Source organism: Cucurbita pepo, chromosome 4 (genome assembly GCF_057944985.1).
Source record: "Cucurbita pepo subsp. pepo isolate OVF chromosome 4, ASM5794498v1, whole genome shotgun sequence".
Lineage (NCBI taxonomy): Eukaryota > Viridiplantae > Streptophyta > Magnoliopsida > Cucurbitales > Cucurbitaceae > Cucurbita > Cucurbita pepo.
In genome coordinates this window covers 13,899,694-13,921,005 of record NC_141801.1, presented here as the reverse complement: position 1 = coordinate 13,921,005, position 21,312 = coordinate 13,899,694, and the positions used below count along the sequence as shown (strand labels likewise).

At 40.0% G+C, this 21,312-nt stretch overlaps 5 protein-coding genes across 6 annotated transcripts; 4 read left to right on the top strand and 1 right to left on the bottom strand.

The window, feature by feature from the left end:
* Positions 1-319: 319 nt before the first annotated feature.
* On the bottom strand, positions 320-8,149 carry LOC111793603 (protein BONZAI 1). The gene is given in 18 exon segments (XM_087123246.1): positions 320-673; positions 766-862; positions 1,237-1,350; positions 1,580-1,744; positions 1,848-1,985; positions 2,068-2,144; positions 2,422-2,536; positions 2,630-2,732; positions 2,852-2,913; positions 3,269-3,296; positions 5,301-5,407; positions 5,500-5,540; positions 5,543-5,684; positions 5,891-5,947; positions 6,344-6,392; positions 6,485-6,633; positions 7,015-7,062; positions 7,353-8,149. Coding segments are annotated over 18 exon segments (1,737 nt in total). The 5' UTR covers positions 7,494-8,149; the 3' UTR covers positions 320-569.
* On the top strand, positions 8,108-15,431 carry LOC111793601 (chaperone protein ClpC, chloroplastic). The gene is made up of 10 exons (XM_023675558.2): positions 8,108-8,246; positions 8,669-9,245; positions 9,899-10,014; positions 10,091-10,213; positions 10,318-10,503; positions 11,423-11,638; positions 12,432-12,649; positions 13,776-13,851; positions 13,934-14,023; positions 14,143-15,431. The coding sequence occupies exons 2-10, from the start codon at positions 8,681-8,683 to the stop codon at positions 15,319-15,321; spliced, it is 2,769 nt and encodes a 922-aa protein (XP_023531326.1). The 5' UTR covers positions 8,108-8,246; positions 8,669-8,680; the 3' UTR covers positions 15,322-15,431.
* Positions 15,182-17,837, top strand: LOC111793604 (uncharacterized). Of its 2 annotated transcripts, XM_087123245.1 has the most exons (6): positions 15,182-15,323; positions 16,450-16,502; positions 16,606-16,775; positions 16,868-16,926; positions 17,338-17,455; positions 17,554-17,837. In XM_087123245.1, the coding sequence occupies exons 1-6, from the start codon at positions 15,305-15,307 to the stop codon at positions 17,630-17,632; spliced, it is 498 nt and encodes a 165-aa protein (XP_086979371.1). In that variant the 5' UTR covers positions 15,182-15,304; the 3' UTR covers positions 17,633-17,837. The 2 variants fall into 2 exon arrangements, with proteins under 2 accessions (XP_086979371.1, XP_023531329.1); XM_023675561.2 differs by lacking the exon at positions 15,182-15,323 and having other exon boundaries at positions 16,191-16,502.
* A 180-nt stretch (positions 17,838-18,017) lies between these two features.
* Positions 18,018-18,936, top strand: LOC111793380 (mitochondrial phosphate carrier protein 3, mitochondrial-like). Its single transcript, XM_023675222.2, has 5 exons — positions 18,018-18,041; positions 18,149-18,391; positions 18,504-18,555; positions 18,661-18,775; positions 18,864-18,936. Exons 1-5 carry the CDS (start codon positions 18,018-18,020, stop codon positions 18,934-18,936), a joined length of 507 nt encoding a protein of 168 aa, XP_023530990.2.
* Positions 18,937-19,676: 740 nt separating this feature from the next.
* Positions 19,677-21,241, top strand: LOC111793312 (uncharacterized). The gene has a single exon (XM_023675147.2). It carries the CDS (start codon positions 20,147-20,149, stop codon positions 21,083-21,085), a length of 939 nt encoding a protein of 312 aa, XP_023530915.2. The 5' UTR covers positions 19,677-20,146; the 3' UTR covers positions 21,086-21,241.
* Positions 21,242-21,312: the final 71 nt, after the last annotated feature.

Sequence of the window (21,312 nt, the reverse complement as noted above, 5' to 3'; positions counted from 1 at the left end):
AGTATGTATTTATCAAGCATGTATTAAGTTATGCTGAAATAAAAGAGTTCTCGTCTCATGACATGTATCAAATTTTATTGTATTAGTGTTTTCTCATGACATGTATCAAATTTTATTGTATTAGTGTTTTCTGGACGTAAATGAGTTCTGAAGTACCAATTTTTATTGTATTAGTGTTTTCTGGACGTAAATGAGTTCTGAAGTACGATGAATGTGGTGGCTTTTATCACGGCGCATGTTTGTGCATGGTTATGTTGTTGCATGTGATGATTTTTCTCTATTCATTGAATCAGCAAATAAAGTTGCAAAGCAGAAGATATGAATACAAGAAATCTCTCTGATACGAATGGAAAAGGGTTCCTGGCAAAACTAAGCCGACAATCACTCTCGAGTAAACTTGTATCCCCCGTGGAAAAACGCCAACCATCGAATTGATATATCCATAGCATTGGTATGAACACTGAGCTGCAAACGAAAGATTTTAAGCTCAGTCCAACATCTCACAACTGCCCATCTTGCGATGACTGCACAAATAAATGTTCAATTTCTCAGGCACGTGTTCCGTACGATCAGCTTGATCAAGAATTTGGTTGAACATCTCTACTTCGAACATGGGTCAGAAATTGATGAGGTACTTCTGCTAGCAATGCTTGAACAACAGAAATCTCTCCACCTATAAGTATAACGTTAGCTATAAGCATGACAGGAGTTTTCCACATTTCGTATCATGGTTGAATCCAAATTTCATTGTAGAGAATTACTCACCTTGTACATCACGGAATGGAACGAACTGGACTATATCTCGTGAAGCAACACGTCCAGTTGCGCTTTCAAGTCTCTCTCCCTTATCCGCATCTAAAACCTGTGTAGAGCTTAAATAGAATCAACTCCGATACAATGGGAAATTAGAGAAGAGACCTAACATTCCAGTAAAATTATAAGGTTGTAACTCTGATTTAAGGCCTTTGAGCATTTGGAAATATAATTAAATAATGTATAACAAAACAAAACTGATCTTACTTGCGCTGTTAAACATAAACATTTTCTTGGTTAAGAAATGAAAACAGGTAAGGTGGACAAAACAACCGTGATCTCCAAAAACAACCAAAATTAAAAGGGGGAAAAAAAAAAAAAAAACTCCCAGCTAGTTAAAATTAGTTCCCCTGTGGCTTCTTCACGCCACCTGAATGCCGTATAGATATCAGTTGTGAAGGAACATATAAGTAAAGTAAATACCTCCATTTCTTTAAAGTCAGCTCCACCCACTCCAACAATGAGAATAGACAGTGGCAGATCAGATGCCTTCACAAGAGCATCTTTAGTTTCTTGGAGATCTGTTACCACTCCATCCTACAGATAATCGGCCATCATCAGAGACAAAACCTTGAAGCTTAAACAGGGGGATCTTTCAGTGTCCCCCAGAAAAATAAATGTAAGTAACATGCCCTGATGATGAGGAATAATGGACAAACTGGGATAAGATGTAGTTCGTGATGCACAGAGCGTGCACACAGAAGGACATATTGTGGACTACTACAAAATTATCGTAAAAAATAACTCAGTGGTTGTTTGCTCTTACAGTGATTATTAGCAAAACAAAGTACTTCCGCCCACCATTTGCAAGAGACTGACTGGCAATTAATGCAGCATTGTTAATCACAGGCCCAAAAAGTGTTGGTCCTGCAAGAGACACATTATGGAGCGCACTTGTATATGCCATCAAAATTCCTTGAGTTCCTTCAACCTAAATGATAACTTACAATTGTTTAACACAGAAGCACGTTGAATTTGGCAATATTAATATCTAGGGGAACAGAAAGTGAATTTGTATTATGCAACCGTTCCACCTCACAGTGGTGACTACTTCCATTTAGGTTGAAACAGTGAGAGACTGGACCATCAATAGGTCGTGCTCCAAACCCCCAGGCAGGAAAGCGTTTATCTGAGTCATAAAATTGCAATACCTCTCCAACTTCTATGATTGCCTGAAATAGTCAAGAGGTAGGTCTCAATCAATTAGGAAAAAATAAAAACTTGTAGAGCTCAAATCAGGGATCCATTTCTCACTTGCTGGTATGAATTTGGCCGTCCTGAAGGATCAATGAAATGCAAGGAATCAGGAAGGCGAGGGTTTCCATTTGAAGCTAAAAGAAAACCACGGAAACTAGATGGTGAGAATGTGTTGTACAGCCACAGCCAACAGCTAGTTCGGTTCAGCCAGCTGAGGGGGTAGGTCGTGAGTTAAATTCTAATGCAAACAGCAAAAAACCAATATGACTGCTTGACATACATGTTGAGAAAGTATGCTTTAGAAAAACACTACCTTCAGTGAGCCATCGGACAAACTCAGTAACAAATAATTCGGAGTATGAGAATTTATGGTTTAGAACTATAATTTTATTGTACAAGAATAATAGTTACCCGTGAAATCAACAGCCACCATGAAGTTCATTTCATAGCCACCAGCCAAGTAATCAAGGAATGTTTGTTGGACGCTCTCAGTGAATTTGTCCACAAATAGTTGGCTTTTTAGTACCTGAAATGGAATCAGAACTCATAAATAAAATCGATTGTAGAAACCAAGAACAAAAACAACTCAAAGGATATCATTGGGAGTTCTATTCGAGACTTTGTTATGGTAATCATGTCCAGCGGCAGGAAGTGAGAATAAGTTATCTCCCTCCCCACTTAAAAAAAGCTTCTCCAACTCCACAAGTGACTTTTGAACTTTTCTGATTAGAAAGAAAACACACAAAGTCACAATGAAACACATGCACTCAAGAACTCATTTAAAAATAAGGAAAAAAAAAAAAAAAAAAAAAAACTCAGGAAGCATAATCTCTCTATTTACCCAATCAACTCGTGCCTTCCATTGCTATTGAAGTTAAAACACTCTATTATTAAGGCGCTGTCCTGCAATTAAATACAAAAATCAATAAGAAAGCAGAAAATCAGATGCTCTCTACGGATAATACCTATTTTATTTCCCTGTAGAAATACATAATCTGCACTCAGAATGACATAAATTAAATATTAAACTATCAATATGATTCTTGGGTTGTAAAGCACATGATGCACCAATTCTCATACTTCTAGACAACTTACAGAAAAATGAGCTGCAAAGGTAGATTAAATACGAAAGGACCAAAACATTTAATAGGATTCACAATGTTGTATGCTAATTAAATTCACAACAGTGATTAGCGTGATGGCCCATGCTTAATTGGGGGGTCATTTGTTTTAAATTGTCCTAAGGAGTACATTGTACCTTGCTTGCAGCTTGTTGCATATTCAGGGTGTAAGGATTCAAATTTTTGTTTTATTTATTTTACATTTTATGCTAAGATTTTATTTTTGCTGCCAAAAAACGAAAAGATATTATGCTTCATTTATTGTCGCTGGAAAAGGTATGATTTCTAGCAAGGAAATTACTAGACCTTTTATATTCCCATATACAACTCTCCTCCTTCATTGAAAACAACTTTTGCTCTCTAAACGTTTAGGGTTTTCGAGTGTGTCTGAGAGTACGGAAAAATCGAGAGGGTTAGCCAGGAAAAACGTGTGAGGTGGTTCGCTGGATTTTCTTCGGTGAGTGGCCGGAGGGAGAAGCGACCGAGGCTATCGGTGTTGAATATCGTTGCGCGTCGGTCGGAATAGGCAAAGGGTGTCGTCGCGTCGATCGGGGTTGTGACGACGTCGTTGGCGGCGCAGCGACGATTAGGGTTTTTGCGAGATTTCGGGTAAGGAAGACGAAGGAAAACGGGTTGGGTTCACGTTCGGCCTCTGGACCAGCCCACGGAACGAACGCGGGCCTTGTGCGTTTCAGCCCAACGCGGACGCGCGCTGCAGCCTTGGTCTCGGCTCCGCACGCGTGCTCTCGGCCCAGCTTGACGTGTACGGCAGCTCGGCTCCGTCAAAACCCGCAGCTCGGCTCCGTCAAATCCCGCAGCTCAGCTTGGCGGCTTAATTGGTCGGCTCGGCAGCTCGGCTTGGTGAATCGGTATCACTATAATATATCGATTCCAAGGTTTTTGGCCCTTCTGAAGCCGTTTCTGCCCTTAGTTTTACCATCCGAGATCAGTATGGCTCCTAAACATTACAGACAGATTAGGTCGAGGGTTTATTTTGATAAATAGCATGAGGTTTGGCTAGGGTACCTTATGAAAGGTTATAAATTTTTATGTGGTTATCATAGGACATATTTAACCGCTGGGATTAGCTCGTTGTGAGTGACTTCAACCAAGACCATCGAGGTAAGTGACCTTACTGTTGGAGTTAGCTTACTACGTGTTGTATGATGGTGCGTGCCCTGTGGCCCCTGCATGCACCATATTTTATGTGATATGATTATGTGATGTATAGATTGTGTTGACCGTAGATTGTGTATGTTATGTGATGTATGAACTTGTGTTGACTGTTGACTGTTTATGTTATGTCATGAATGAGATGTTAGTATTGTATGCCATGAATATGTTGGTTGATGCCATAGATACACGTAGAATTATCGAGTCATGTCATGAGATGTTTATGCAACTGGAATGTATATGTAATATGCCATGTTAAATATGTTAAGGGACCTCATGCATATATGTATGTCACGTGCATCGGGATTCTTCCCCTTTATGATACGAAAGAATGAAATACGATATTTATGTTCGCCATGATATCATGCGGGCCCTTTTCTGTTCTGTGGTGTCCGGCTACGTGTAACACGTTGTGCCCGACCAAGTCAGGCCCAGGGGGTACGTATAAGAGCTCGCCTGGTGGGTTCATGTACACGTACATGGGCCATGTGTGAAGGAGTACCACACATCCAACCCTACCCGGAATAGAAAAGCGCCCAAGGCTATGAAAGTTTATGAAAAGTTAGGTCCCGCTCATATGTTGCATGTGTTTGCATTCCTAACCCCAACAGTGGGGTGACTTACTGAGTATTTCATAAAATACTCAAGCCACGTGCTACCTACATTTTTCAGGTAAAGGCAAGGCGCCAATGTACGATTGACGGCGGAGCTGAGGCCACCATGGAAGTTGGAGACGGGATATTTTTAGGAGTTTACTTTTATTAGACTGTTTTAAGTTATAGGATTGAGTATCGTTTTATTTCGATTTATTTTGAATTCAGTATTGAAGGTTTATTTTCGGAGTTTAGGTTTTGTTTTGGATTCATGAATCTTTATGAAAGACTATTTCAAGGTTATTTATGATGAGCTTCCCCCTAATAAGATAAGTATTCCCCCTAATAAGATAAGTATGCATGGGTGACGTCACTAATTAGGTTAAAGAAAATTAGGGGCGTTACAACAGGCTTCCATGTGGGATTTAAATCATTCTTTATTACTTCAGTTTTGCAAACTGGAATGGAGCTCTTACTCTCCACAGTTATTGAAATAACCAGAAAAGGGTCCTATACCATGAATCAGAAAATGCAACAAACATAATTCACATTCCTTGTACAGATAACAAATGGAAATGAATTAACATCTCAACACTGCATACAATTCTTGAGAAGAGATCCTTGTGTCCCAAGTTTGAACACATATCATCTCTGTTGTGGTCTTTGAGCTAAAACACTCCTCAGCATGAACAGTAAGTTTTCCACAGTGGTGTGGATGAGTAGAGCTGGTTGACTCTTCTCTATATACTAGATTCAATGTAAGTGACCTGTCTGATTGGGTAACTATCTGCAAGATAGAAAAGGCCAGTGGTGAAATTAATCTAAATTCACGAACTAAATAATTTGTCTTAGACTGCAAATAATATCCCTCTACATGATTGTAACGGAAAGCATACTAAGTATTCAATAGCCACATTCAGCATATAGCACTCAAATCATATGCAAGTAAATGCTCAGCATGATAGAATATACAATTTAAACTACATGCAATACCTCAGATAGTACACAGGTTGCTTCACCAAGATATTGCTGTTCATCTAGCTTCAGCATCTGCACAATTAAGAGTCTCCATCATCAACTGAATCTCAAGCATATAATTACAATGTAGTAAGTATAATGCTTTAGAACAGAACGTCAACATTATTTGCACCCTTCTTCTTCTCATAAAAATATAAATAATTAATGAATCAAGTAATGATTTCTGGTAAATGGTTAAAGTCTGATATGTCTAGTTTTCCAAGAGATTAATATACTAGCTGGTGTAGGGAAAAGAAGATGAGGAAAAAATAGGAACTCAACCAAGTATGACATATCACCCTTCAAGCTAGAGAGTATTGGTTATACTAGATCTACTATTATGTGTTTAATAACAGATCTCTAGTCAAAATTAAACTATATTCGGCACAAAGGATATGTTAAGCAATAAAAGTTCTCGTGGCTGTCTACCTTTACTCCTAGGCTGTGATATTGAGTATCAACGTCATACACAAAGAACCTGCGATAAGATATCAATGCCTTGATTATCGTAGCACCAGCAAGATGTTAATCTGGTGAACTAGAGATAGAAAAACAAACATTTAAACTTACACCAAAGTTTGCACAACCTCAAATTGATAGTTAATATTAAGCTTATGGATCCATTTTGGATTTAATGAATTTTGAACTACTTCAGTGCGGTCGAGCTCTTCTAGAGATCCGTCCCGTCTTTTTGCGTAGACAACCAGCATTGGATCACTCTGAGGAAAATAAAACTTCCGATAAGAATTTTTTGAAGAAACAATGGCATCAGCAGACGGACAGGTATTGAACTAACATTAATAAATCCAAAGTTGGGGTCTAAACCAAACTTGCAAAAAATGGGACTTCCAAGTGAGTAAATATCCATTAGATATCCTCGATCACTTAAAAAGAGCTTCAGGAATGGAAGTACTTCAGCGAATTGATGATATCTTTTCACTCAGTCTAGCGATGCAACTACTACGGCATCCTTGTAAACTTAGGCATAAAATGCCTAATTTATGAGTGTTATTCTTTGGAAGGAAATAAAAGGCTATATCTTACATGAAAATGGTTATCAAGATGTACAGTCTTTCGACGTCAATAAAAGAGATACCGACCTTTGAGCATACATCACGGTCGCGCAAGTTAGATGCAGAGAATGATATCTGCAATTATTAGATAAAGGAGAAGAAATAGGAGGATGGAATGAGTTAGATGGTTACAAACTTTATGAAATTAAGAATAAGCAACAACAGCTGAAGCAACCATGACTACAAGTCGGAACAGAAAAAATCTAAAACCGAGGTCGACGCAGAAGAAGAATAGGCGGAATCATTGTAGAGCAAAACTTAATGTGTATACCACAGTAGAGAGAACAGAACCCAATTGGGATCAGCAACAAAGTAGAAAAGGTTAGGGGCTCCAAAAAAAAAAGGGGTGGGGGGGGGAAGAGGACCTCGATCTGGGAATAGAGGCCACGATAGCCCCGAGACAACAAGAAACAATCTACGGCGACGTTGGAAGTATTATTTTGGGAGAAGACAGTGGCACCAACGGCAGAGCGGGCAGCGGCGTGATCGGAGAAGCAGTTACCCATGAGCAGAAAATGTAAGAAAAAGGAAAGGAAAATAGAATGGAGGAAGATGGAATGTTTTGTTGGGTTCAAGCCTTCAACTCCACTCTTCAGGTTGCAGATTCAGGTCAACGACGACGTGGAGTTGACAGATGACCAAAAGATGAACTCCAAACTCCAAACTCCTCCCCTTCTTCCTGAAATTTCTTTCAACTCATGCAATTGCAAGGAAAGGGAGCAGCAGACACGCCAAACTATTCAGTCCTATTGACGTTCAACATCGATACACTTCCCTCGGGGCGCCACGCTATATCTTCAGGCCATTCCTTTGCTTTGGAGACATACACCCAGCCGTACAGAAAGTAAAACACATATTAAATGAATTTTAATGTACAAATGATCATATGATTTACTACTAAAATGGACGTGTGATGCACTAAAAATATTGCCAATTTACCGCTAAAATGCATGCTATATTAGAGAGAGAGAAAAATAAAAAAAATATATAAAAATGAAAGTAATAGGTATAAAAATACAAAAGAGATATTTAGAAAAATTGGAAATATGATTTGTAGGATTGGGAGGTGAATAAAATCCATAATTTTGTGGACACGACGGAGGCACACCGCATGTTTGTATTTTATATTTTATATTTGTTTGAGTTATCAAACTCACCATAATAAATAATAATAGAGAGGCTCCTCCTCTCATCTTCTCCTCCGTCTTGCCTTCCCACCGAACACCCTATCTATCAGCTTCAGCTTCAAGTTCTTCAAGGTCTCTCTCTCCACCCTATCTTTCATTTTACTTCTGATTCTTTTCTTTTCTTCTTTTACCTTATCCCTCACTATCTATCTATCTATCTCTTCCTTCATCTCAATTATGTTCTTCTTCGTTTCTACTCGACTCAATTCACTGTTCTTCGAAACCGGACTTAGATTCCCCGCCAGGATATGCCCGCCCCTACAACCTATGACAACAAGATTCAGAAGCCCTAATTGATAAAACTATACTGTTTCTTTTTTTTTTTTCTTTAAATACTTGTTAAGATTTTCTCCACTTTGTTTAATATTGCGTTTTGACAGACTTTCCTTAAGCGTTTTTTCGTTAATACCTTATTTTCGTGCTACCACTATCTGGCTAGCAGCACTTCTTTGAGGAGACCCTCCATTAACATCTTCCTCTTTAAACGCTAACAGTCGGTGGACATCATGGCTAGAGTTCTTGTTCAGTCCACAAATATTCCTGGTCTGGTTGGTGGAAGGAAGAATGGCCTATCAAGAGGATCAGTAAATGTAAAACGGGCTGTTAGAATGATGGCCAGCGTTCATGCATCTGGTTCGAGAATAAGAAGTTTCTCTGGACTTAGAGGATTTAATTCTTTGGATAACATGTTGAGAACTAGACAGGATTTTCATTCCAAGGTGGCCATTACAATCTCTTCTAGGCGACGAAAGGCTACCAGATGTGTCCCAAGAGCCATGTTTGAGCGATTCACAGAAAAGGCAATTAAAGTTATCATGCTTGCCCAGGAGGAAGCGAGGCGGCTTGGTCACAATTTTGTTGGCACAGAGCAGATACTTTTAGGTCTTATTGGCGAAGGTACTGGTATCGCTGCCAAGGTTCTTAAATCCATGGGAATTAATCTTAAAGACGCGCGCGTGGAGGTGGAGAAGATAATTGGTCGGGGCAGCGGGTTTGTTGCTGTAGAAATTCCCTTCACTCCTCGTGCAAAGCGTGTTTTGGAACTTTCTCTCGAGGAAGCTCGCCAACTTGGTAACATCTCTTTCCCATCCCCCACTTGGGACAAAAAAAAAAAAAAAAAAAAAAAAAAAAAAGAATTAAAAAAAAAGGGAACAAAACAGAACAGTAAAATCAAATTAATTCTCTCTGTATAGTTATCAATTTCAATTTTCTTAGTATTTTTTTCTTTTATTATGCATGTTTGTATGTTCTTTTTTCATTCAACTTGAACTTCACCCTCAAGGGCAGCTTTGTGGTAAGGAAGAACTTGAGGCTTTCGTGGGAATTTGAGTCAAGATCATGGGTTCAAGTCAGAGTCGTTGTTGTCTGCTGGAACTAATATTGGTGCACACAGTCTCTCCATGGAGTAGTAGGATGTAGCTCGTGTTTATATAAGCTTCATTGGAAGCATGTTATTGATAGAAGTATTCAGTTTTTCTTTCAACGTGAAAAATTTACAAATTCTACTCTTTTCTATTTTTGTTTTGAACTGGAAGATTTTTCATTGGATCGTAGCCAATAGCTAGAAGGGATGTCCATGTGTGCTTGTGTGTATGGATATGTATGCCTATAGATATATAGATCCATGTTCCATTAGATGGGTCCTGCGTTCTATATGTTGTTTGACTTCTTAACGTTGTATTGACTACTAAACCTGCATGAACCTTATTTTGCTGCATTTTCAGGTCACAATTATATTGGATCAGAGCACTTGCTTCTGGGTCTACTTCGTGAAGGTGAGGGCGTTGCAGCTCGTGTTCTTGAAAACTTGGGTGCTGATCCTAGTAACATTCGCACTCAGGCAAGAATTTCATCCCGACACTATACATTTATTTTATTTTATTTTTAACTTAATATTTTATAAATTGAGTGAACAGGTAATTCGAATGGTTGGTGAGAGCACAGAGGCTGTTGGTGCTGGTGTTGGAGGAGGGAGCAGTGGGAACAAGATGCCAACTCTGGAAGAGTACGGCACAAACTTAACTAAGCTGGCTGAAGAGGTGCTCTTGAAATATATTTCCGGTGACTTATGATATGATAAGGAGTTGTTTGTTGTGTAGAAACATGGGTTCTAGATTCTAATGTCAGTTTCTTGCCTCTCCAGGGTAAACTAGATCCTGTTGTTGGAAGGCAGCAGCAAATTGAACGTGTAACACAAATTTTGGGCCGGCGAACAAAAAATAATCCTTGCCTCATTGGTGAGCCTGGTGTTGGGAAAACTGCTATTGCAGAAGGCCTGGCACAAAGGATTGCTAATGGGGATGTTCCTGAAACAATCGAAGGAAAGAAGGTTAGAATATTTCCCACAACAACTAGTTCCTTTCTAAAGAGTTTAAGAAAATACCTTCTTGTTGTGTATTAAAGAATCAATTGCTTGTGTCTTCATCACTAAAGCAGTGAATTTTGTGGTTTGCAACCGGGTCTGCTTCTCTTGGAAATTTGGAAAGAAGGAACTTTAAAATTTTGATATTACGGCCAGAGAACGGGTGAAGTGCGGTATTTGATTCATTCTGTGAGCTCCCCTTGGCGTATTGTTGCCTCTTCTCCTGTAGTGTATTTTTTAAAGTTGAACCTAACTGGAGCACCTTTAATGAGCCCCTTCAGTTTCCCTATCCTTTTGTACTTTTCACGTTTTTAACTGAATGTATCTTTTCTTTTCCTTTAAAATGAAAACATGGAAGAGGAAAATTTATATATATATATATATATATTTTTTCTTTTAAATATAATAATTAACTTCTGGAATGAAAAAAATGATTTTTTTTTTCTTTTAATATAATATATATTTTTTATGTGTTTATTATTAGTCCGTCCTTACTCTGGGTTTCACATTTTCAGCATGTGGTTTCTTCTGAATTGCATTAGCTTTCAACCTTTTAAGAAATTATGCCAGATTTATTTAAGTATTGTGCAATTATATTCATCATATTATAACGGTAATTAAGCTTTACACTTCTTTTTGTTATTTTACTAGTACCGGAGGCTCTGTAGGCCATTTTTATGGCTTCACTTAAATTAAAATTGTCTTTAGTTCTATAAGTTAGCAAGCTCTGACAAATGTTCCTTGAGATAAATCAAGAGATTGCTGGACGTATTGAATTGTGTTTGTTAAACCTGGTCTGAACATTTATTTGAACTAGCTATTTTCCTTCATTATTTTGAAAATAACTTGTTATTGAAGTATGTATTAAATTCTTTCTGTGATGTAGGTCATAACCCTGGATATGGGACTTCTCGTAGCTGGCACAAAATATCGTGGAGAGTTTGAGGAAAGATTAAAGAAACTTATGGAGGAAATTAAACAAAGTGATGAGATTATCCTTTTCATTGATGAGGTGCACACATTAATTGGAGCAGGGGCTGCAGAAGGAGCTATCGACGCGGCAAATATATTGAAACCTGCCCTTGCAAGAGGTGAACTGCAGGTGGTAATCTTGGGCATCTCATTAGGATAGTATGATTTTGATCCTTTTTTTTTTTAATATTAAAAAAATTGTGATAAGTGACCCAAGTAAAAAAGGCCAAAACATCTTAGAGGCTGGGAAACTAAGCTATTGCCTGAAGACTTTCCATTCTAGGTTAATATTAGAACTGTATAATTACCAAACCATTATCTTTGAAGGGCACTCCAAAATGAGGTTGTGTAATGAACAATATCACAAAGATGAAGGATCTCTCTTTCACGGTGAAAATTTTCTGGTTTTTTACCAACCATATGTGAGCCACAAGAAAAGCTCTGATTTTCCTTTGGTGAAGAGCGTGACTTCGATTTTTCTTTGGGAGACTAACTTTATTTGGCCCTCAACTGCTGCAAACTAGATGCACAAGGAGGAGATCAGTTTCTAAGGAATCAGTAGGGAGCTTCAAAAGTGCCTATTTAAGAATCTAAGAACTGGACCTGTCAAGTGTATATGTCACCGTTTCTTTGTTAGAACCAAGACTAGCGTCCTTGATCTTGTCTCTACTTTTATATGCTAAATTTTATTTTGGGCAGATTCTAGGATTTCGTTTAACAAAAAGATATCCATTACGACAAAATGTAATATAGTTGCAAAATATAGGATTATACATACTTATGTATTTGAGATTTTTTTTTTTTTTTTTTCACCTTACCGGCTAGTAGTTTTCAATCATTTGTTAAAATGTGTCTTTTGGAGTTGGACCTTATATTTCTTGACTCCCAGTATTATCTAATTAGCTGGTTCTCTATTTTTACAGTGCATTGGAGCCACAACATTGGATGAATACAGGAAGCACATTGAGAAGGATCCGGCCTTAGAAAGGAGATTTCAGCCCGTCAAAGTGCCGGAACCGTCTGTGGATGAAACCATACAGATTTTGAAAGGCCTCAGAGAGCGCTATGAAATCCACCACAAACTTCGATACACGGATGAAGCATTAGTAGCTGCTGCACAACTGTCATACCAGTACATCAGGTATGTTACTATTGAGTGATTCTGACAACGTCTGTTGCAAAAAGCTTATAGTGTTGATGAAGTATCAAGATGAAAATGTTCTTGATTGTGTCTGCCATACTTCTTATCTTCATGCTCAACAACTTCAGTAATGGGTTGTGTGAGATCCCACATCGATTGGAGAAGAGAACGAAGCATTTCTTATAAGGACGTAGAAACCTCTCCTTAATAGACACGTTTAAAATTGTGAGGTTGACAGTGATACGTAATGGGCCAAAGCGGACAATATATGCTAGTGGTGGGCTTGAACTGTTACAAATGGTATCAAAGCCAAACATCAAACGGTGTGCCAACGAGAATGTTGGACTCTCAAGGGGGTGGACTGTGAGATCCCACATCGGTTGGAGAGGGGAACGAAACATTCCATATAAGGGTGTGGAAACCTCTTCTTAACAGACACATGTTAAAATCGTGAGGTTGACGGCGATACATAATGGGTCAAAGCGGACAATATCTACTAGAGGTGGGCTTGGACTAGTACAGGTTATCATTTTTTATGCATGTGAAAAGAAGAGACCACACATCCTGTTTGAATATCTATTCTGGATCCGTGGAGCAAACTTTGTACGAATTCTTTTTTCTACAACCTGTACGGGTGTGCAGGTGTGTGGTTGATGATTGAGATCAGTAATTTATAGGGTGCTCATGGAGCTACGCCTTCTGTTTATGTTTATGTTTTTTTTTTTTTGTGGGGAAAGCTTTTTGGAAGTACTGTGGGACCTTAGTAATTTATAGGTTGCTCATGGAGCTATGCCTTCCCGTTTATGTTTTCTGAGGAAGCTTTTTGGAAGCACTAGGGGACCTTGAAACATTGTCTTCAAAGCGAGGTGTGCCTGATGATTTCAGCATGGTGCTGAGGCACCTGATTCAGTTTTTTTTTCCTTCTCTCTTTTATCTTCTCTCTCTTAAACATCCATCTATAGGACTTGGAACATAAAGAGGGAAAAACATTTTGACTGCATGCACCCATCTTGGTTCAAATCTACCTTGTCACGTCTCTATTGGCTGATATGATTACCTAAGATCCAAGTTACTTTTCCTAATCATTTGTGGAAGGTGTGTTTTGATGTATAACTGTAAATTTCAGTGATCGATTCTTGCCTGATAAGGCAATTGACTTGGTTGATGAAGCTGGTTCTCGGGTTCGCCTTCGTCATGCGCAAGTACATTCTCATCATCTGTGCAACTTCTCCATTCCTCTTGCTCTCCTATGTGATTATGCTACAATTTTAATGTTATTTGCAGCTACCTGAGGAAGCTAGAGAGCTTGAGAAAGAGCTGAGGCAGATCACAAAGGAGAAGAATGAGGCTGTTAGAAGTCAGGACTTTGAGAAGGTAAATTTGTTCTCTTTAATTTTTCTTCCCTGATGCAGAATTTTATATTTTTAAGCTTGCCATGCCATTTTAATAGTTGATTCAACTCTAGCTAATGAAACTTAGTGAACTTTAAACAGGCTGGAGAATTACGTGATAGAGAAATGGAATTTAAAACTAAGATCTCTGCTCTAGTTGATAAGGGCAAGGAGATGAGCAAGGCTGAAAGTGAGGCAGGAGATGTTGGCCCTGTTGTGACCGAAGTTGATATTCAGCATATTGTTTCCTCCTGGACAGGCATTCCTGTCGAGAAAGTATCTACTGACGAATCTGACCGCCTCCTCAAAATGGAAGAGACCCTCCATAAGAGGGTCATTGGTCAAGATGAAGCAGTTAAAGCCATCAGCCGTGCCATACGTCGAGCTCGTGTTGGTCTCAAGAATCCCAATCGTCCAATTGCAAGCTTTATATTTTCTGGTCCAACAGGTGTTGGTAAATCTGAGTTGGCAAAAGCATTGGCTGCGTACTATTTTGGCTCTGAAGAAGCAATGATTCGCCTTGACATGAGTGAATTCATGGAAAGGCATACCGTCTCCAAGCTCATTGGTTCCCCTCCTGGTTATGTTGGTTACACAGAGGGTGGTCAATTAACTGAGGCTGTTCGTCGTCGTCCATACACAGTGGTGCTCTTTGATGAGATTGAGAAGGCTCATCCTGATGTGTTCAATATGATGCTTCAAATTTTGGAGGATGGAAGGTTGACGGATAGCAAGGGCAGAACTGTAGACTTCAAGAATACACTTCTGATAATGACATCAAACGTGGGAAGCAGTGTTATAGAGAAGGGAGGTCGCAGAATAGGGTTTGACCTTGATTATGATGAGAAGGATAGTAGTTATAACCGAATCAAGAGCTTGGTGACAGAGGAACTGAAACAGTACTTCAGGCCTGAGTTTCTGAATAGGTTGGATGAGATGATTGTCTTCCGTCAGCTCACTAAGCTGGAGGTGAAGGAGATTGCGGATATAATGCTGAAGGAGGTATTTGATAGATTAAAAGCAAAAGAAGTTGAACTTCAAGTGACAGAGAGATTTAGAGATAGGGTGGTTGAGGAAGGATATAACCCAAGCTATGGTGCGAGGCCATTAAGAAGGGCAATCATGAGACTTTTGGAAGACAGCATGGCTGAGAAGATGCTGGCGAGGGAGATCAAGGAGGGCGACTCAGTAATAGTGGATGTTGATTCAGATGGAAACGTGACAGTGCTCAACGGCAGCAGTGGTGCCCCCGAGTCCTTGCCCGATGCTATCACCGTGTAAAGGTAGACGATTTTAGTTCATAGAGATAATAGCAATCTTACCAGTTTACAAAATGTATTATGCACTTCCTCTTATTTAATTTAATGGCTTGTAGTCTGCTTCTTACTGGATGCAGCTGGTTGTGGATCTGGTAGTATAGCTGATTTGTTACTTGTGTTTTTTCTCTTCTTCAAGTTGGAGTATTTAAAGGAAAACAGAAGAACCTTCCTAGATAAGAAGTCCCTAGAAACCTATATTTTACGACTTTTTCTAGGTTTCCAAGTGAGAAGAATTGGCCAAACATTGTAACTGTACTTGCTCATGCAGTAGAAACGAAAACAAGTGATTCATGGCGTGGTCACCTGTTTGCACTAAAAGAGACCCCATGTTGGGCCGACACGACACTGTTTGCACTTACATTAGTAATTCGATTCCATATGCCTATTCATCCAAGATCAGAAGAGATCGACTCTTGGTGGGGCTCACGTTTCCACCACGACGATTTCCAGAGAGCTTTCTGTATTTACATGGTCATTGCTGTGTGTACGGTCCCAGATGAGAGCTTTTTGTGTGATTTTTGCCGATGAAGCTTCAATGAGCTACTTACTGCTGTCATGTTGTTTCTAAAGATAATTGAACGCAGGCCAACATTAGGACTAAGGCAACCCCAATTGTAGGGGCATGCTGAAGAAGTAGATAGAGAGTAGCATTAAAATGTGAAAGAGAGGGAGGGGATCCTGATAAATAAGGCGCTCTGCTCAAGGAGGAAGTATATTTAAATGAAAAGAAAAAAAAGAAAAAAAAGAAAAAAAAAAAAAAAGAAACTTAGTTATAGTATTATTTAAAAGATAAGGAAAAAAAGAAAAGAGAAAAAAAGGTTGAATTGGCGAGTCTGTAAGTTTGGAGGGGGAGATAGGATAGGATAAAAATGGTTGGGAAGATTGAGATTGTTGATTGTCCGCCACTCATACATTCACCACTTCACCCACTCTTTCTGAGTTTCTCTCGCCTACGACGCCCAACCCACACCCACGATCCCCCTATCGATATCTCCTCCTCCCCTTCCTTCTGCTTCACATTTCCCCTTTTCAAATTTCTCTGCTCTGCTCTGCTCTGCTCTCTTATTACCTCCAATGGCCTCTGTTTCAGCTACCTCTCTTAGGTTCCAGCTACCGCCCAACCAACATTCCAAGATCTACCAGGTTTTCTCTCTTAATCTGCTCCTTCATTTACACTTGCATTGCTCCATCTTTTCAATCTAATTCATTTCTGTTATCTGTCATAATTGATTATGATTTATTTAAGGAAGACGGCGGCGCTGATAGGCACTCCAGCTTCTTATCTTTGAAATCCTCCTTCTTCTCTCCTTTACGTAACATTCCTTCTTTAAGGAAGCAAAACTCTGCTGTTGCAGCTGCCCCCAAGGTCTCCATGCGCGTCGCATCCAAACAAGCCTATATCTGTCGTGATTGCGGGTATCTCTCCTTCCTTTCTGCGTTTCAACCTAATTTATTTACATCTTTGTTTCCCTCTTCACGCTCTCTTTTCCATGAATATGAATATGCAGGTACATTTACAACGACAGAACGCCTTTTGATAAATTGCCTGATAAGTATTTCTGTCCTGGTAATTTGCTCCCTCCTCTTCCTTTCTCAGGCATGGATGATATTGACCTGCGTTTTGTTATTTCTTGTTTGCAACTGCATCTTCCCAAACTTAATTTCATGTAGTTCTCGAGTCTACCACTTCAAATCGATTCCAAAAGTTCTCTGTTCAATAGGACCAGTTAGTTTATTGTTGACGCTGAGTCGCCTTTAAAACAAAAAAAAAAAAACAAAAAAAAAAAAAAAAACAGAAGAAGTTCCTGCTATAATTGTAAACAGAAAAGTTGAAAAATAAATCTACAAGAACCAAAGAAACATAACTTATAGAACACAAAGTATCTTCTTGTCTTTGAAACCAACTTCGAATCATTTACATTCAGCTCCAGTTCAATAAAGAAACTGAATTCTAATATCGATGATCATGCCTTGACAGTTTGTGGTGCTCCTAAGCGACGTTTTAGGCCTTATGAGCAATCTGTGACTAAAAATGCTAACGAATTTGATACGAGGAAGGCGAGAAAGGCACAGATCCAGAAAGATGAAGCTATTGGGTAAGATGGAAACTCAAATTACAATCTTCGCGAGTGATCATAGTGATTTGAATGACTATTTATTGTGTATCTGATTGATATCACGTAAAATGGTATAGGAAGGTGCTGCCCATAGCTGCTGCAGTGGGAATCGTGGCACTTGTAGGGTTGTACTTGTACCTGAATAACGCCTTTTAGATGGAGAGGGATGCTCAATGACGGGGGCATAACATCATTTGTTTCGCTGCCTAATGTTATATTGATTTAAATGGTATATGTATTTTTTCCATCCCCTACCCAAAAACCCTGGCAAGTTCTGGCATAACCATGTGCCTTGCCTAATATTATGAACCTGTGGATGTGGCTTCTTTGGGATATAATTTTATCTTAGTCAGTTCTTTTATGAACTGGACCCTGGTGTGTGTGTGTGCATTTAGATTCGCTTATTAGGGCAGAAGAAAGGGTTAAGACACCGCCTTCGACAATGTGAGACTTTGGGATAATTCAGGCTCACCTACACTTTCCTTTTTGGGACAATGTGAGACTTTGGGATAATCCAGGAAATGTGCTTCACAAGGATAGGATGGTTAGCGAGGTCTTCTCAGAAGTAATAAGAACGTGATGGACTCCTAATACTTATCCCATAATCCACTCAAAAAATAGTTAAAATGTATTCTAGCTCCATGTTCTTTTAATATACATTCCAAATTTTAGATCGACCCAACAAAGTACAAGAATACCTTGCCCGGTTACAGTGCTCAGGGTGCCTGCAAGTTTGGATCCTACGAGTTCTTCAAGAACTACTATTCTTACATGGTTGGAACAGAGAATGCAGCCAACTACAAAACTTTCATATACGTTGCTGCTTCAGCGTCTGCAGAAGTCATTGCCGATGTTGCTCTTTGCCCCATGGAGGCCGTCAAAGTTGGCGTCCAAACTCTGAGGTCAATTCTGAGGGTGCTCTTGGGTATGATTTACGACACTAATAATTAAACTCAATAATGAAAATATGCATTGCTCCTCCTAATAACTTCAAAATCTCTCTCTGCTTGTCTGTCTTCTTTTGCAGGCTCTACAAAGGCCTGGTTCCTCTTTGGGGGCGTCTGACAGATTCCATTTAAGTTTGAGCATCAAAATCCCTTAACCACTGCCCCTTCCTCCTCAACGATCCTCCATGAATAACAAGAGGATAATGTTGGACCATAAACTTGGGGCGGGTTTTGCAGATACCATGATGAAATTTGCCTCTTTCCAAACAATTGTCGAGAGGCTGTACACTTATGCCATCACAAGGCCTAAAGAGCAGTGTAGCAAATCCCTGCAGCTTGGAGTGAGATTGCTGTACGTCTTTTTAGCTTGATCTTTCATATCTCCACAGTTGCATTTAACTTGTTAGTACTCACTAGATGTGATTTGCTTGATCTTGTAGGCCAACAACTGGTGGCGCTACCACTGCTCCTGCCGCCAACAAGTCAAGGGGGGAGCCTGTTTGTGCACCCTAACTGCCATCAAACGCGGATGGTTGTAGCTCCAAGCATTGGGAAATGGAAATGCTTCTGATTCTTCTTGCATAAAATTGGAGTTTTCTTTCAAGTTTGAGGTTCCAAAATGCATATGTTAGAGAGAAATTCTCTTACCCATATAAGAAATGGTTCGTTCTCCTCTCAAACTAATGTGGGATCTTACAATCCAATTCCCCTCTCAAATTAACGTGGGATCTCACAATCCACTCCCTTGAGGGCCAACGTCCTTGCTGGCATACCGCACGGTGTCTGGCTCTGATACCATTTATAACAGCCCAAACCAACCGCTAGCCGATATTGTCTTGGGCTTTTCCTTCTTGGCTTTCCCTCAAGGTTTTAAAATGCCTCTACTATGTAGAGGGTCTAGTTTTACTTCGACTAGTGTCTCACACCGTCCAGTAACTAGCTCTAATACCATTTCTAACAATCCAAGTTAAATATTCTTCTAAGCGCGGCTAGTCATCTTGGAGAAATCATCAAATTGATTAGGTGCACACGTCAAACACTCATTTGACTATACTAGCAAGATCCAAAGAGATAAGAAAGATAATAATAGGTTCAACTATGCCTACAAAAGAAGTATTTGTTGGTATATGAAATGATTTGTTGGTATATGAAATGATGGGTGACAATTTATAAGTGTTGCTCTACCTACAAAAGTAATAGACAATTGAACATGATTGATACAATCGATCATGATTGATGTAATTCTATCAAGTATCATTTGAAAGGATCATAGATGGCCTCCTTATATGTCATTGTTTTGTGTTCATCAATGTCAATATGGTTGTGCATAGAAATGGGAAAGAACATATAAAGAAAAATGCCCAAAACTAGGGTTCCTGAGTTACCCAAATTAAGAATACGAAGAGGTAAGCAAATATCCTGAAAGGGAGGCCCAAATCTAAGGGGCCAAATCCGATGGTGAAGACACGCGGCGATTTACAGGGCATGTTTCCCCCATCGCCCTTCGCCCTTCGCCCTTCGCCCTTCGGCCTTATTCCACCACTCCCTCGCTTCTTCCTTCCGTCCTCCACTCTCTTCTTCTATTTCTTCATTCCTCCTTCCCTTTCTTTCGTCTCTCAAGTCTCAACCCACAAAAACTAACCACCAACCTCTTTTCCCCCTTTTCTTCTTTTTTCTCACTGCATTCCTTCCTATTTCGAATCATCCCTCCTCCTTCTAGCTAATGGCAGATGTTCAACCCCCCGACGCCCAGATGAACGGCGGTCCTGCCCCTCTCGTCGTCTCCTCCGAAACCGTTGGATCCAAACGCCAGCGAAGGCCTAGCGTCCGATTGGGGGATATCGGCGGCGACCAGCCCTACGATTCCCATGCTCGCCGCACGAATAAGCCCTGGAAGTTTGGTTTGGAAAATCGCAAGGACGCCGCTGTCTCTGCCAAGAACTCTAAAACTCGTCCCTTGACCAACTTGAGCTCGGCCGGGGAATTTCAGGAGACCATAGATGGCGAAGACAAAGAGAACAATTTGGATAGTGTTGCAATTGGGAGCTGGAGGTTAAAGGATTCGAAGCGGAGAGCCTCCGCGGGCACCAAGAGGGTGAGGACTAATTGGGTATCCTCGAAGCACGACGAAGGCGGAGGAGGTGGGGAACGGGAAGGCGATGAAAAGTACAGCGGGGGGGAGGATGTGGATGAGGGGTATCGGGATTACGAGATTGAGAACTCGGAAAGTCCGTTGAAAGAGCAGAGCTCAATGCATTCGCTTGAGAATTTGGGGATAGAAGGTCAGGGGAACGAAAGGGAGATGCTTTATCAGGGGAATAGAAGATGTATCCGGTCTAGGGTTTCGGAGGGCAGGGAGCAGCAAGAAGGGCTGGAATTTTCAGGGCCTTCGGATACGGACGCGAGGAATTGGAAATGCGGGACTAGCGGTGATAGGAATGGGAATGGTGGGAGAGGAGTATGTGGGGAAGACGGGGTTAGAGTTTGGCTCAACGGCTTAGGGTTAGGTCGGTATGCTCCAGTTTTTGAAATTCACGAGGTGGACGATGAGGTTTTGCCAATGTTGACACTCGAGGATCTCAAGGATATGGGAATAACTGCAGTTGGGTCCCGGAGAAAAATGTACTGCGCAATCCAGAAGTTAGGGAAGGGATTTTCATAGAGTTTTGGTCTCAAATGTATCCCAAAAAATGCAATGTATCTCACTCAAACTTGTGTTTCTCTCACCCATTTTGCTGCATTTTCTCGTATTGGACACTGAACCTTCTTTTGTTACTCTTTCATATTTCTGATTTTAGTGCTTACATCTTCTCCTCTACTGCAATTTTCCCCATAAATCTTTTTATTTCTGATTGAAATAAGAGGACCGCTGTGGTTGCTACAGGATAC

Excerpts from the sequence above, each read along its gene's own strand:
- LOC111793601 (XM_023675558.2), top strand. The coding sequence starts at position 8,681 with ATGGCTAGAGTTCTTGTTCAGTCCACAAATATTCCTGGTCTGGTTGGT. Across the intron at positions 11,639-12,431 it reads TTGCAAGAGGTGAACTGCAG|TGCATTGGAGCCACAACATT; the intron begins GTGGTAATCTTG and ends CTATTTTTACAG. Across the intron at positions 12,650-13,775 it reads CTGTCATACCAGTACATCAG|TGATCGATTCTTGCCTGATA; the intron begins GTATGTTACTAT and ends TGTAAATTTCAG.
- LOC111793604 (XM_087123245.1), top strand. Across the intron at positions 16,927-17,337 it reads TGATAAGTATTTCTGTCCTG|TTTGTGGTGCTCCTAAGCGA; the intron begins GTAATTTGCTCC and ends ATGCCTTGACAG. Across the intron at positions 17,456-17,553 it reads CAGAAAGATGAAGCTATTGG|GAAGGTGCTGCCCATAGCTG; the intron begins GTAAGATGGAAA and ends AAAATGGTATAG.
- LOC111793380 (XM_023675222.2), top strand. The coding sequence starts at position 18,018 with ATGGTTAGCGAGGTCTTCTCAGAA. Across the intron at positions 18,042-18,148 it reads TTAGCGAGGTCTTCTCAGAA|ATCGACCCAACAAAGTACAA; the intron begins GTAATAAGAACG and ends TCCAAATTTTAG. Across the intron at positions 18,776-18,863 it reads CAGCTTGGAGTGAGATTGCT|GCCAACAACTGGTGGCGCTA; the intron begins GTACGTCTTTTT and ends TTGATCTTGTAG.
- LOC111793312 (XM_023675147.2), top strand. The coding sequence starts at position 20,147 with ATGGCAGATGTTCAACCCCCCGACGCCCAGATGAACGGCGGTCCTGCC.